Source organism: Lipotes vexillifer, unplaced genomic scaffold (assembly GCF_000442215.2).
Source record: "Lipotes vexillifer unplaced genomic scaffold, Lipotes_vexillifer_v1.1 scaffold299, whole genome shotgun sequence".
NCBI lineage: Eukaryota > Metazoa > Chordata > Mammalia > Artiodactyla > Lipotidae > Lipotes > Lipotes vexillifer.
In genome coordinates this window covers 3,102,475-3,116,230 of record NW_006784347.1, presented here as the reverse complement: position 1 = coordinate 3,116,230, position 13,756 = coordinate 3,102,475, and the positions used below count along the sequence as shown (strand labels likewise).

General features: G+C 40.5%; 1 protein-coding gene across 1 annotated transcript in view; it reads left to right on the top strand.

The window, feature by feature from the left end:
• Positions 1 to 5,604: 5,604 nt before the first annotated feature.
• The window catches only part of NOL11 (nucleolar protein 11), a 20,482-nt gene continuing 12,330 nt past the window's right edge, over positions 5,605 to 13,756 (top strand). The window contains exons 1-7 of the mRNA XM_007456787.1: positions 5,605 to 5,752; positions 8,013 to 8,126; positions 8,248 to 8,304; positions 9,764 to 9,912; positions 11,059 to 11,116; positions 11,432 to 11,576; positions 12,939 to 13,127. Of these exons, the coding sequence (XP_007456849.1) occupies positions 5,612 to 5,752; positions 8,013 to 8,126; positions 8,248 to 8,304; positions 9,764 to 9,912; positions 11,059 to 11,116; positions 11,432 to 11,576; positions 12,939 to 13,127 (853 nt within the window). The 5' untranslated portion in view covers positions 5,605 to 5,611. The remainder of the gene's footprint in view (positions 5,753 to 8,012; positions 8,127 to 8,247; positions 8,305 to 9,763; positions 9,913 to 11,058; positions 11,117 to 11,431; positions 11,577 to 12,938; positions 13,128 to 13,756) is intronic.

The window sequence follows — 13,756 nt, the reverse complement described above, 5'->3', positions numbered from 1 at the left end:
GAATGCCAGGATCCAATGAGCTACCCACTTATTTGGCATCTCAAACTGAACACAGTCAAAATAGAACTCTGGGTCTACCTTCTCAAACCACTCCCTGAGAAATCATCTCCCTCCCCGTGTCAGTAAAGAACATCCCAACTCACCTGGTCCCTCAAGGCAAACATGCCCTTAATTCCTCTCTTCCTCTCACTGCCACACTCAATCCATCCTCCATCCTGTTGACCCTACCCACTAAATCCCATCCTGAATTGGTGCATTTTTTTTCTATCTCCACTATTAGCACCTACCACAAACCACCATCTCTTGCATCTAGAAGAATGCCAGAGCCTCAAAACTGGTATATCTATTACTACTTTTATTCACCTCTGAACCATTCTCCACTTGGGAGCAAGGATGATCTTTTCGAAACAGAAGTCAGACCTTAGCTTAAAACCCTTCAATGACTTCTTATTGCATTTAGAATATGCCAACTCCTCATCCAGCTTACAGAGAGCCCTACAAAATTAAGGTCCCTGCCTGCCTCAATCTCATCATCATCTAGTCTCCCTCTCACCTGACCGCCTCTTGTCCATCAGATCTCAGTGGAAAGGTCTCATCTTTAGGGAGACTTTTCTTGAGTGGATTGTCTCCCACCACTGGATTGCAAGCTCTCTGAGAAGAGGAACTTCCCGTCTCCTTCGCTGCGGAATTCACAGCTCCTAGGCACTCATCAGTATTTGGGAAATGAACAAATGCATTGGTACAGTTTGGATCTGGGAGACAAGGGAGAAGTTTCAGGGTTTTCCAACTAGATCTGAAGCCCTGTCCTGCTCTTGCTTCACCCTGAGCCTCAGTCCAGTGACTGGAAACTACTTCCGGTGGCCAGACCTTTCGCAGGGTGTTTATTCATTCACCTGCCAGCACTCCCTTTTCCAGAGCTCTGGTCACTGTTCAGGGCTCCCCTGACTTCAACTTGGACCCCTGGTGATGACAAGTTGCCCAGCCCAAGCCCACCCATCTAAAACCCCTCAACCCAGGTCTTTTCTCCCATTTCCCTATCCTATTACAATTAAACCACAAATGCTTGCTTGACCTCAAATTCCAAACACAGCCGTTGGGTTTTGGCATTCACTGGGAGGGCACTAGCTTTAGACTGAAATGTATACAGATTATGAAAAAAGAGCTTAGATTCTTCCTTTATCTCTGATATTTGCTGTGGGAAACATCTTCAGAGGTGTCTGCCTGAGTGCCAGTAATATCGCCCAGTTCATTTCTGTGGCCTCAAAGGCATTTTGAGATTCTAAAACTGGAAAACATAACTCAGAGTAACTTAAACCTTTATTTAAGCACCATTAATACTTCCATATAGGGCTTCCCTGGTGGCACAGTGGTTGAGAGTCCACCTGCCGATGCAGGGGACACGGGTTCGTGCCCCGGTCCAGGAAGATCCCACATGCTGCGGAGCGGCTGGGCCCGTGAGCCATGGCTGCTGAGCCTGCGCGTCCGGAGCCTGTGCTCTGCAACGGGAGAGGCCACAACAGTGAGAGGCCCACGTACTGCAAAAAAAAAAAAAAAAAAAAAAAAGAAAACTTCCATATAATGTGCAGATTTGGTAGAATATTTATATCTACCATCCATCCTGTTCTCAGAATGGTGCTTCTAGAAATGTTCCTTTGGCAAAAAATTTACTATATCCCATTCAAGCAATGCACAAGTCATCAACTGGCAACCTTCCATGAAAAATCTATAATGGGTAACATTCTCCCTTTTGAATATGGGCAGGCATCCCTACTATATAATTAGACTTATTCATTGTATATTTATCACCTGATTCTATTCTAGGAATTGAATGTGAGAGGCAGTATCTTCCCCCAGCCTTCATAGCTAGGCAGCCAAGTGGCATAAACATGACAAACAATCCAGATAGAATGAACATCCACAGCTCACATTAAAATGTACAGGGTCACAGCTGCCTTTGAAGACCAGCCCTTAAATGTCTCTAACCAGTGATGGATAGCCAGGCCTTGCTCTTGCATCGATTCATATTGGAAGTGGAAGACTTTGACCTGTTCTTATCTTAGGCTAGGTTGCAGAAGACTCCTAGTGCCCTCATTACAGCTGGTGTCCTTCCAAAAAGGACTGCGATCTTCTTAGACTCAAATTTATGGACAAACATGCCAGTGCAGTTCTGGGTTTCTCAATCTGTTAAGTCTTACTTTATCCTAATGGGTCAAGTGCGCTTCCCATTTATTACAATGGCTTGCCATATAAGGGTGATTTGTTCAACAAGCATGTATTAAACTCTTTGTATGGATCAGATACAACTGCTGGTGCCATGAATACAAAGATGTAAAGTGATTTGTTCAATCAAATGGCACATTTTTTACTGAGTGCCTACGAAGTACTTGGAAATGAGGATGCATAGGCAAGTAGGACAAATAGGGACCGGCTACCCTCAAGAAGCTTATGATACAGTGGGGGAGTCTAGGTAATGAGCAAATAAATAGATAAAATAGTTTAAAACTGTGATAAAAAGGAAACAGATAAATTGAGTTGGGGGTGGGGTGGGAGGATGGACACAATTTAGTTCATAACACTAATCCAAAAAGAGAAAGAAACTAAGAAAATTTAAAGATCTATCTCCAGTCGCATAATCTTTTCTAGGGCTAAAAATAAGAGTCAGAGTTGTTCCAATTAGCGTCTGTGAGAAGTTCAGTAGCCTTCCTAGAGCAGCTGTTCTTTTCCTTGCCCTAAGGTCTCTTGGGTACCAGGAAGGTGGGGCTTAGTTTTCACTTCCAAGGTGAAAGCCCTCCCACGTTTTCTTCCTATTTTGACTCCCTCAGGGTCTTTAGACCTAGTCCAGATTCCAGAACTCGGGAAAGGTTGCTCCATCTCTCTTCTCTGGAACCAGGAACTTTGATCTCGCCCTTCCCAGGCAGGTAAACTTGATCCCTATACTTGCCCTTCAAGTGCAAGTCTGAGTACAACCCTTGGGAGTCCTGAGGCCCTTTCAGAGAGTCCATGAAGACAAACTCTTTAGATGTTATTTTCCTTTTGGGGAGTACTACGGAGCTCTTTTGGTATGGTATGACATGTGATACCACAATGGACTGAGTGCAGAAACAGATATGAGAATCTGGTTACCTTTTATTAAGCCAGACATTAAAGAGATTTGCAAAAGTGTAAAACAATGCCACTCTTCTCACTAAATTGTTTCTCAAATTATTTTTTATAAAAATGTTATTTATGTTTATATAAAGTTATTTATTTATTTTTTTGACTGTGTTTGGTCTTTGTTGCGGTGTGTGGGCTTGTCATTGCAGTGGCTTCTCTTGTTGCGGAGCACGGGCCCTAGAGCTCAGGCTCAGTAATTATGGCACATGGGCTTAGTTGCTCCACGGCATGTGGGATCTTCCTGGACCAGGGCTTGAACCTGTGTTCCCTATGTTGGCAGGCGGATTCTTAACCACTGCACCACCAGGGAAGTCCTATTATTTATGTTAACGTGTTTACATTTATTATTTTCAAATGAATAAATACATATTTCTCAACTCCCCACTTTTAATTTCTAATACAGTTAATATCAATAGATATACCTCATATCAATAGATATACCTCATAAAAACAGAAGCTTTTTGCAGTCCTCAATAATTTTTAAGAGTGTAAAGGAATCCTGAAATCACAAAGTTTGAGAACCCCTGTTTTAAAGTCTTCAAGCTGAAGAAGAGGGAAAGCACACATACAGAATTATGAGTGAACTTTCACTCTTTATTCATTAGTCCCCCAAATATTAATGGGACAGGCACTATGCCAGATACTAGTGAAAAATCCAGAGTCCCTTCAAAGGAATAAACATAATGGGGGAAATACATGAGTAACTGGGCTATTCCGGTACTGGATGTACCAATAACACCGGTGCCCTGAATCAGACATTTAATCCAGTCTCAGTCAGGGAAGACTTCCTGGAGGAGGAGGTGTCTAGCCCGGCATCTCAAACATGGGCAGTAGGTGCAAAACACGGTTCAGTAGAGAGACTATGCTGAGAGAAAAAGAAAGGTTTCACAGAGGCCAGGATGTCTAGGCTGAATCTCACTGTATTTCTTTTCTAAATAACAAAGGGGCCACAAATTAAAAGTCAACCTCCTTAGGCACTTTGAAAAAAAAAGACCTATTAGGGCTTCCCTGGTGGTGTAGTGGTTAAGAATCCGCCTGCCAATGCAGGGGACACGGGTTCGAGCCCTGGTCCAGGAAGATCCCACATGCCACGGAGCAACTAAGCCCGTGCACCACAACTACTGCGCCTGCGCTCTAAAGCCTGTGAGCCACAACTTCTGAAGCCCGTGTGCCTAGAACCCACTCTCTGCAACAAGAGAAGTGACCACAATGAGAAGACCGCAAACCGCAACGAAGAGTAGCCCCTGCTCGCCGCAACTAGAGAAAAGCCCGCGCACTGCAACAAAGACCCAACGCAGCCAAAAAAAAAAAAAAAAAAAAAAAAAGACATATTAGCCTTATTAAGAATTTACAGTAGGGAATTCCCTGGCGGTCCAGTGTTTAGGACTACACACCTCCACTGCAGGGGGCACAAGTTCCATCCCTGTTTGGGGAATTAAGATCCCACATGCTGCATGGTGAGGCCAAAAAAAAAAAGAATTTACTGTAGGTGTTTGATTCTTTCATAATAGCTGCATTATCTCCTATCTCCTGTGTTATAATGCTGTGGCCACGAGCAAACACACACAAGGTGATCCGTGTGGATGCTTAATTTAAACTGATGTGGAGGCATTTTGCTTTGTGATGTAGCACATAGTACATATCTGTTAATAATTGCCTATTTACGTGGTTTCGCCCTAAGAACATGCATAATTTATCTTTTTTGAGTTTTTACATTACTGATTGAATCAGCCATGTTTATCTGAAAAATCTCTCCCAGAAATGGTCTTGCCAAAAATTGCCAAGAGGGATCTTGAGCGTCACCTGCTTCATCAGACAAGTCTGAATTTCCTATAAGCTGGAGAGATTTCCCTGCGGGTGCTCAGAGAGCCAGTGGGGACAGACAACCTGGGAGGCCCAAAAGGCCGCAGAGACTAGACCATTGTGGCGGGTTCTGAGAAGCAGGGGGTATTAGGCATTTCAGTTAGGTACAGCACGTTATGAAGAGTTAATCTGAAGAGAGAAATATTTTTCCTTTGGGACACTGTTCTATGAAGCCGTGTTAATAATTCCTAGAGAGTTCGCTTCAACTAAAAAAATCTAGTTTATTTATATTCGGCCACTTGACACGCTCATCCTTCAGCCTCTCGAGTCGGTAGCTGAATAAGGGGCAGCGGATGCAGTACCTAACAGGTAAGATCTCTGCCGCCCGCCCATTCTTTCCCGTCTAGAGCAGTACACCGGGACTCGGTGGTGTGGCCTGGTAGGCGGAGTCTAGACGCAAACTCCAGGCCCCGCCTACCCGACGGCGTCCGCAGCGCAGCTAGCGATCACCACCCGCCAGAGGTCGCAGGCTCAGCGAGCAGGTATCTCAGTTAGCGAGTGACTAATCCAGTCGACGAGAACTAATCCAGTTCTCACGAGAGAAAGCGCGAAGCCTGCCGGGACGGACGCGCGGCCTTCCGTAAGTTGGACCAAAATGGCAGCCTTGGAGGAAGGCTTCACGTTGACTGCGGTACCGCTGGGTTCCGGGCCTGACGGACCTCTTGGAGTGGAGCAGAGCGACAAAACAGACCAGTTTCTAGTGACGGACAGCGGCAGGACCGTCATCCTCTATAAGGTGAGAGCAGTAGGATCGGAGCGCCCCCGCTGCTGTCTCGCCCCTTTCTGAGTTCGGAGCCGGAACCTCAGGTTTCTCACAGCTTTGGAAAGAGGTCTTGCAGCGGGCTTAGCGGAGAGCCGTTGTGGCCTTTTTGGGACGCTGAATGAGGTCTAGAATCTGACTCGGTTTTCCCGGAGAGGCATATTTCCGAGTTGCAGGAGGCAGAGCGTCTAAGTGCACGTGGGCTAGATTCGGAAAGGAAAGGAAAGGAAACCTGTGCTTTCGCTTCCTATCTCCCGGAGATATCCTTGCTAAGATACCCTTCTGGGGTCTCTGTCACCTCAGCTGCTCGCAGAAGGGTTGAACGGAGATTGGTTGGGTGGGAGAAGGTGTCACTGCCAGAACAGTGCTTTAGCTTTGTGTCCGTACGCTTCTTACCCACTCATTAGGGGGAAAATTTTGTCGGTGTTTTGTTTTGGCTTTTTGCTTTCTTGGCAGCTTAGTAGGCATCTTGATTCCGAGTGACCTGTTTCCAGCTATGGTTCACCCTGTGAATCCTAGATTTGCGTCCCTTGAAGTCTACACACCCCGCCCCCATTTAGCCTAAGGACTGCTTTAGCACATTTTCTAAACTTTGCTTTTAGTGGTTCCATAGAAAGTAATTCTTTTTGTGTGAGCTGCTGAACAGTTTTCTGTGTCTTTAAGAAGTTGGGTATCTCAACATCGGTAATTATCAGGGAAATGAAAACCAAAACCACAATGAGATATCACCTCACACCTGTCAGAATGGCTGTCATCAAAAAGAACACAAAAAACAAATGTTGGTGAGGACATGGAGAAAAGAGAAGCCTTGTACCCTGTTGGTGGGAATGTAAAGTGGTGCAGTCACTATGGAAGACAGTATGGTGATTTCTCAAAAAACTAAAATAAGAGCAACCATATGACCCAGCAGTTTCACTCCTGGGTATATATCCAAAAAAACCCCCAAAAACAAAACCACTGATTGGAAAAGATACATGCGCCCAGTGTTCATAGCAACATTATTTATTATTATTTATTATCTTGCATTCCAAGATGTGGAAGCAACCTAAGCGTTCATCAATAGATGAATGCATAAAGAAGTGGTGTATATCTATACAATGGAATACTACTCAGCCATTAAAAAAATTATGAAATTTTGCCGTTTGCAGCAACATGGAGGGCATTATGCTAAGTGAAGTGAGTCAGAGAAAGACAAATACTGTGATAGCACTTATGTATGGAATCTAAAAACTACAACAAACTAGTGATTATAACAAAAAAGAAGCAGACTCACCGATATAGAGAACAAACTAGTGGTTGCCCGTGGTGACAGGGAAGGGGGAGGGGCAAAATAGGGATAGGGGAGTAAGAGGTATAAACAGTTATGTATAAAATAAGCTACAAGGATATATTGTACAACAGGGGCAATACAGCCAATATTTTATAATAACTATAAGTGGAGTATAACCTTTAAAACTGAATCACTAGATGGTACACCTGTAACTTATATAATATTGTGCAGCAACTATACTTCAATTAAAAAAAAAAAGCTAGCTGTCTGCTTTGAAGTTTGGGGAACAGGTTGCCAACAGTACACTATACTGTTTGCTTGTTTTGATGCTTCTGAAGACACCATTGGTTTTTACCTGGCTGTCAAGTGGACTTTTGCAGCTCCTGCATAGGAATAGAGTGGCTGATTAGAATTGGCATCATGCCAGCTATCCTTATTCTATTTCTCATGCCCCTGTTCAAGGGCACAATTGCATCAATTTTTTTAATATACTAAAATTGTTCATTATCAAAGTGCCGATATTAATTTACTTTTTTTCATTTTAGGAACTTATATTTTCATTTTAACTACTCTTTTAAAGTTTTTTTTTTAATTGTAGTAAAGTACACATAACAAAATTTACTATCTTAATGACTATAAGTGTACAGTTCAGGGTATTAAGTACATATATTCACACTGTTGTGCAGTCATCACCACCATCCATCTCCAGAACTCTTTTCATCTGGTAAAACTGAAACTCTGTACTCATTAAATAATAACTCCCAATTTCTGCAACCCCAGGCAACCACCATTCTACTTTCTGTCTTAAGTGGAATCCACATAGTATTTGTCTTTTTGTGACTAGCTATTTTTTTAATTTAGGAGATTTGTTAAGTGCTATCGTTTTAATGATTTCTTTAGAATGTAAATTTAATTGCTTTAATGTCGGAAACTGACTTTTTGAATATTGTATGTTCATTTCATTAGGTTTCTGATCAGAAACCCTTGGGGAGCTGGTCAGTGAAACAAGGTCAAATTATAACATGTCCAGCTGTGTGCAACTTTCAAACTGGAGAGTATATTGTTGTACATGATAATAAGGTGAGTTCTAAAACTTTTATATAATATATACAAAACAAATCAAATTTTGATTTATTAACTATTCATGTTGTATGTAAATGGAAATTGGAATGCTTTTTTAACTTGTATGTTTTTATTTCAGGTCTTGAGAATATGGAATAATGAAGACGTAAACCTGGATAAAGTATTTAAAGCGACAGTAAGTCTTTGGATTTTCCAACACATTTATTTAGTTTATTAGTGAGACAGAATAATTTGTAATGTAGCAGTTATTTATCTTAAAGTGTCTGTGAACATGACATAAAGGTTATAGCCAGTTTTTCACTCCAGCTGTCCTACAGTATATCTTGGTAAAATGTCTCAATTTATGAGTTAATATGTTAGAAAATGTTACATGATATGTTATTTTCATATGAGGTTGAGGATTTAAATAATTCATGAATGATACATTTATAGTTATTTCCATGAGTTTAAATGTTTGTGGTGTGTCCCTTGCAAGAGCAAATGAACTTCATTGTTCTCTTTCTTAAAATAGGTAGAACAGACCCTGCAAGTTTTATGCATTATACATTTTAAAAGTGGCACATACTGCAGTGAAAAAGAACCATGACTAACTAACTTTGCCTTTTCTCCTAATGACCTAAAGTATGTTAATTAACTTTGTCTTATAAAATGAAGATCTCTAACTAGGTTAATCTTGAAAGTTCATTATGGCTCTAAATGTCTGGCTCTAAATTTCAAACTCTAAATACAATTGGCATATTTTAGAATTGGTTCACAACAGAGCTGATTCACATACAACCGCAGTTGTCACCCGGACCCTTGAAACCTCCAGCCAGCTACCTGTGCTGCCGCCTGGCTCCAGACATTTTGTTTACCCTGAAGTAACACGATCCTGAATTTTACACAATGGGTTTTTTTTTGTTGTTTTTTTAATCCTACATATGGTATTAACTTCTTTTCCTGGGCTTGCAGGCTATGTATATATACATACATACATACATACATACACACACACACAAATATATATATATGTGTGTGAGGCCCATGTATTTATATATGGCATCTTTCTTTTTCTAATACCAGAACCGCTTATAACTCTGCATTAATGCCTTTGTTTGTACCTCCCCTCACCTCCAGTTTTGAGAGACCCAGGTTATAGCCTAACCTCCAGTATTTACAGTGGAAAGATAAACCAAAAATGAATAAAAGTGATTACATATGGGGGTGAGCAGGGGAGAGGATAGAGAATAGGATCAAAAGTTAGACTTCTGGGGCTTCCCTGGTGGCGCAGTGGTTGAGAGGCCGCCTGCCCATGCAGGGGACACGGGTTCATGCCCCGGTCCGGGAAGATCCCACATGCCACGGAGCGGCTAGGCCCGTGAGCCATGGCCACTGAGCCTGCGCGTCCGGAGCCTGTGTTCCGCAATGGGAGAGGCCACAACAGTGAGAGGCCCACGTATCGCAAAAAAAAAAGTTAGACTTCTGAATGTATTTTATGTTAGATTTAACTTTGGAACCATATATAATTATGAAACAAAATTGAATAAAAATGAAAGCAAATCAGTCCCTTAAAGATAAGCCTTCTGTAAATGTCCTGATTCTATTAGGTGGCAGTTCCTTAGAATAAAAATTTAAATGTTTTTATGTTCTCCTAGTTGTCTGCTGAGGTATATAGGATACATTCAATACAGGGGACAGAACCTGTGGTGCTGTTCAAGGAAGGTGCCATTCGTGGTTTAGAGGCCTTGCTTGCAGAGCCCCAGCAGAAAATTGAAACTGTTATCTCTGATGAAGAAGTGATTAAGTAAGTTCTAATACTTGTAATTTTTACCAAAAAGAAAATGCACTCTATGTTTTTTATAATATTCTTTGCCTTGTTCAAAAGTATTTTGATTATAAACATGATAAAAGTAAGCTGATTGAAAACCGTCTGTAAGACAGTAGCCAAAATCACACCCCTCAAAAGCCTCTGGCGTGATAAGTGATTGAGGAAACTGGGGCCAAATGAGTCCTGTCCTAATAACAGAATTGGATAGTCAGTTATTTGAAAATTAAGTGAGTAATCCCACAAGACCAGAATCTTCTGTCATATAGCCCTGACTGCCAAGGTCAGAACCCTTTCGCCTGAAGAAATGTGCAGCTTGTTGTTAGTGGAATCAGGATAGTGCTTTGAGACCTCTTCTTTCCAGATTCTGGAATAAAACTTGGGAAATGACTCACACAAATGATAGAAGGAAATCTCACAGTTTTACATCTATCCAATCCCTATTCTTTCGTCCCATTTCCTGTTTGGTTAACTTGCTGCCCCTCCAGGCCCACCTGATGTAAACTAAATCTTTAAAGGTCCAAGCAAAGACTTGTACATAGTCACTCAACAATGTGGACAGTGACCAGTTATATCTTAGACCCAATGAATGCCTCTAAAGTGTGAGCAACTATTTGGAGGAAATCTTTACGCAAAAAGATATAGGTAGAGAATCTGGGTTCTAATCCCCACTTTGCAGAAAATAGCTGTGCAGCCTTGGTTACAGGCCCCTTACCCTCCCTCTGCCTCAGTTCCCGCTGTCACTTGAAGAAGGCAGATGAGATGCTAATGTTTTCCTGAGAACACTAGGCCCCAAAATGACTCTGAAAAAAGGAGGAGTGGGTCAATTAAGTTTGGGGAACACCTCATCTTGTCTTACACGCCCTTGGTACTTTATAGTTCACGTTATTGTCTTTAAAGTTCTGGGAAGCTCAGCAACTTGCATTTAATCCGTAGATGCATTTGACAGAGGAATGCCTTCTAGGTCCCTGTGGTAGATATTTTGAAACACTGAATTAAGTGTTCTCTGCTATCTCTCTGGCTCTAAAAAAAATATTTAATAAAAGATAATCTCTTAAATTTAGATTGATGGTGTGTTTCAACTGGTGATTTTGCATTTTATAATTTTTGTTTTTCTTTTTTTAGGTGGACAAAGTTTTTTATGGTATTTAGGCATGCTGTGCTGATTTTTATTACTGAAAAAGTAAGTGATATCTTTAATTCCTCGCCCATTTTGTGACATTTCAGAGTCATCTGTGTGATTTTTAAAACTAAAATTGGACTTTGGTATTTCTTTCAGAAAATTTTAATATATTTTTAAAATACTGAAAAATCTATTAGTTATAATTATTTCTATGCCTGAATTAAATATTTTTTATAACTTTTTAAATTTAATTGGACAAGAGGTTTTTAAGCACTCATTAAAGTAATTACAGTGGGGCAACAGCTGGTCTCAACATTTAAATATAGTTGGTGGAAATGGGAATATAGTTAAAATAAAATAACTTTTTTTTTCCAGCATGGAAATTACTTTGCTTATGTACAAAAGTTTAACTCACGTATCCTAAGCAAATACACACTTTTACTTGGACAAGAAGAAAAATCGGTTACACAGAGTTTTAGTACATCTGTGCATCGGAAATTCATCTCTCTGATGTCATTAAGTAAGTATTTTTTTTAAACTTTCAGAGTTTATAAATAAAGGGGTATTACAGGATAGTGTTTTAAGTTCGAGTCTTCAGTTTTTGCAGTTTTCTGTTGTAGTATTTCCCTTTCCATGCTTCCTTACAAACATTTATACCTTCCCTTTTTGCATTTTGCCATGTCTAGTCACGCATTAGGTCGGTAATTCTCTGCAGGTAAATTTTATGTCTTAAAATTTTATCATAAGCAATAAATAATACCAATAAAAAAGGAAAAATCACTCTTTATTATGATAAGTCCAGTTTTTTTGATATTGTAATTAGTGAATCATGAAATACCTAAGGTTGGTACTGCATGGCCTCCCCATTCCTCTTTTCCAACCTATAGTGTGCCATTCTTTTGAACAGTGACAGAGACGGGTGGGTAAAAGGACACTAACAGAGCAGTCTTGGACTCTTTACTAGCCACCATTTTACAGATTATTTTTTAATGCCTTGGAGTTTACCTCTTCCTAATGCTCTGAGGTTTAAACGCATCTAGGGGGAAAAAATGCCTTTATGGTCTTCTCTCCCCCCCAGCCCTTTATGGCTTCTTTTGAAGTTGTTTTGGGAAGGTTAAGGGAGGAAGAAGCAGAGCAGTATTTAGGAAACATTTTCATGTTATAACAGTTTAAAATCTTTGTGAAGTTTTTCAATGTGCAAACGTTTGCAGTGGCTGTTAAGAAAAAGGCTCCCTTCGTTTATCATGTCTAGAGTGTCATTGGAATCCGCTTAATACCTTTGCTTAAGAGGGACTGGTTTTCTTAAAGTTTAACCTATAGGACATATTAATTGTTACACAGAAGTTTGTGAGTTATGTTTTAGCTTTTGAACATTGAAGTAAGGGAATCTGAAGCAAAGGGTCATAAAATCTTCATGTAACATAGCTAGAACCACATGAAATTGCCAAAAATACAATTGACCTACAAAACCAGCAATTTAATAAGGTTTTAGGGTGCTGGAGTAACAAGAAATGTAATATTAGACCAGAATGCTAATTAATTTCTAATACGAGATAGAGCCTTTTACTGATTGAATTGTCTGTATTCCTGGCAGTCCCCTCATATTTTAAGTTATTACAGATATTTACAATTTTTATTTCATAGCTATCATGACATTTCTTACTGAGATTTTTATTAATATTTCTCCTCCATCAACTTCAGCTTTGTAGTATATTCTTTATGGGAAAGCATAGAGTGATGTGATTATTACATTTGTTTATTTTTCTGGTTGGATTCTCTATCAAATTGGTAAAATCTTATTAACAGCTTAGTACATTTAATTATAACAGATATAGAACTATCATTTATCCAATAAGGAACAATAAATACTTGTTTCCAACAGGCTCTGATGGATGTGTATATGAAACCTTGATACCAGTACATCCAAGTGACCCAGAAAAAAATCAGAGGGTAGTTCGATCACTGTTGCTCAAGTCCGTGGTGTCTGGCAATGCTCGAAGTGGTGTTGCACTCACCATCCTGGATCAAGATCACGTAGCAGTCCTGGGACCACCACTATCAGCTTCTAAGGGTAACTAAAATCCAATCAGTTAAGAAGTCCTTTGGATTTTTTCCATCAAAGTGTACGTTTAAGTCTCCTCTTTCTTTTTCATTTATTTATTACCACCCTAATTCATTCTCTTTTTCACTGTAGCTTCCTAATTCTTGAATAGGTCTTTGATTTCATCTTGCCTTGATCAGTTTCTCTAAAACATTCCTATATCACTGACTACCTTGCTTGTCACCAGTGTCTTAAATTAAAAACTGCATCGGGCTTCCCTGGTGGCGCAGTGGTTGAGAGTCCGCCTGCTGATGCAGGGGACATGGGTTCGTGCCCTGGTCCAGGAAGATCCCACATGCCGCGGAGCACCTGGGCCCGTGAGCCATGGCCGCTGAGCCTGCGCGTCCGGAGCCTGTGCTCCGCAACGGGAGAGGCCACAACAGTGAGAGGCCCGTGTACCGCAAAAACAAACAAACAAACAAACAAAAAAACTGCAAATATCTATGCCAGCCTGTAGGCATTGGAAACATTGGTAAGACTTGCAGTAGAGGATTGAATTCATACCTTGGTGACATTTTAGCAGAATATAAATTCATTAGTCTTGGACAGCTTGAAATTTGGGGACTACTAGTGTGCCTTTTTTTTTTTTTTTTTTTTTT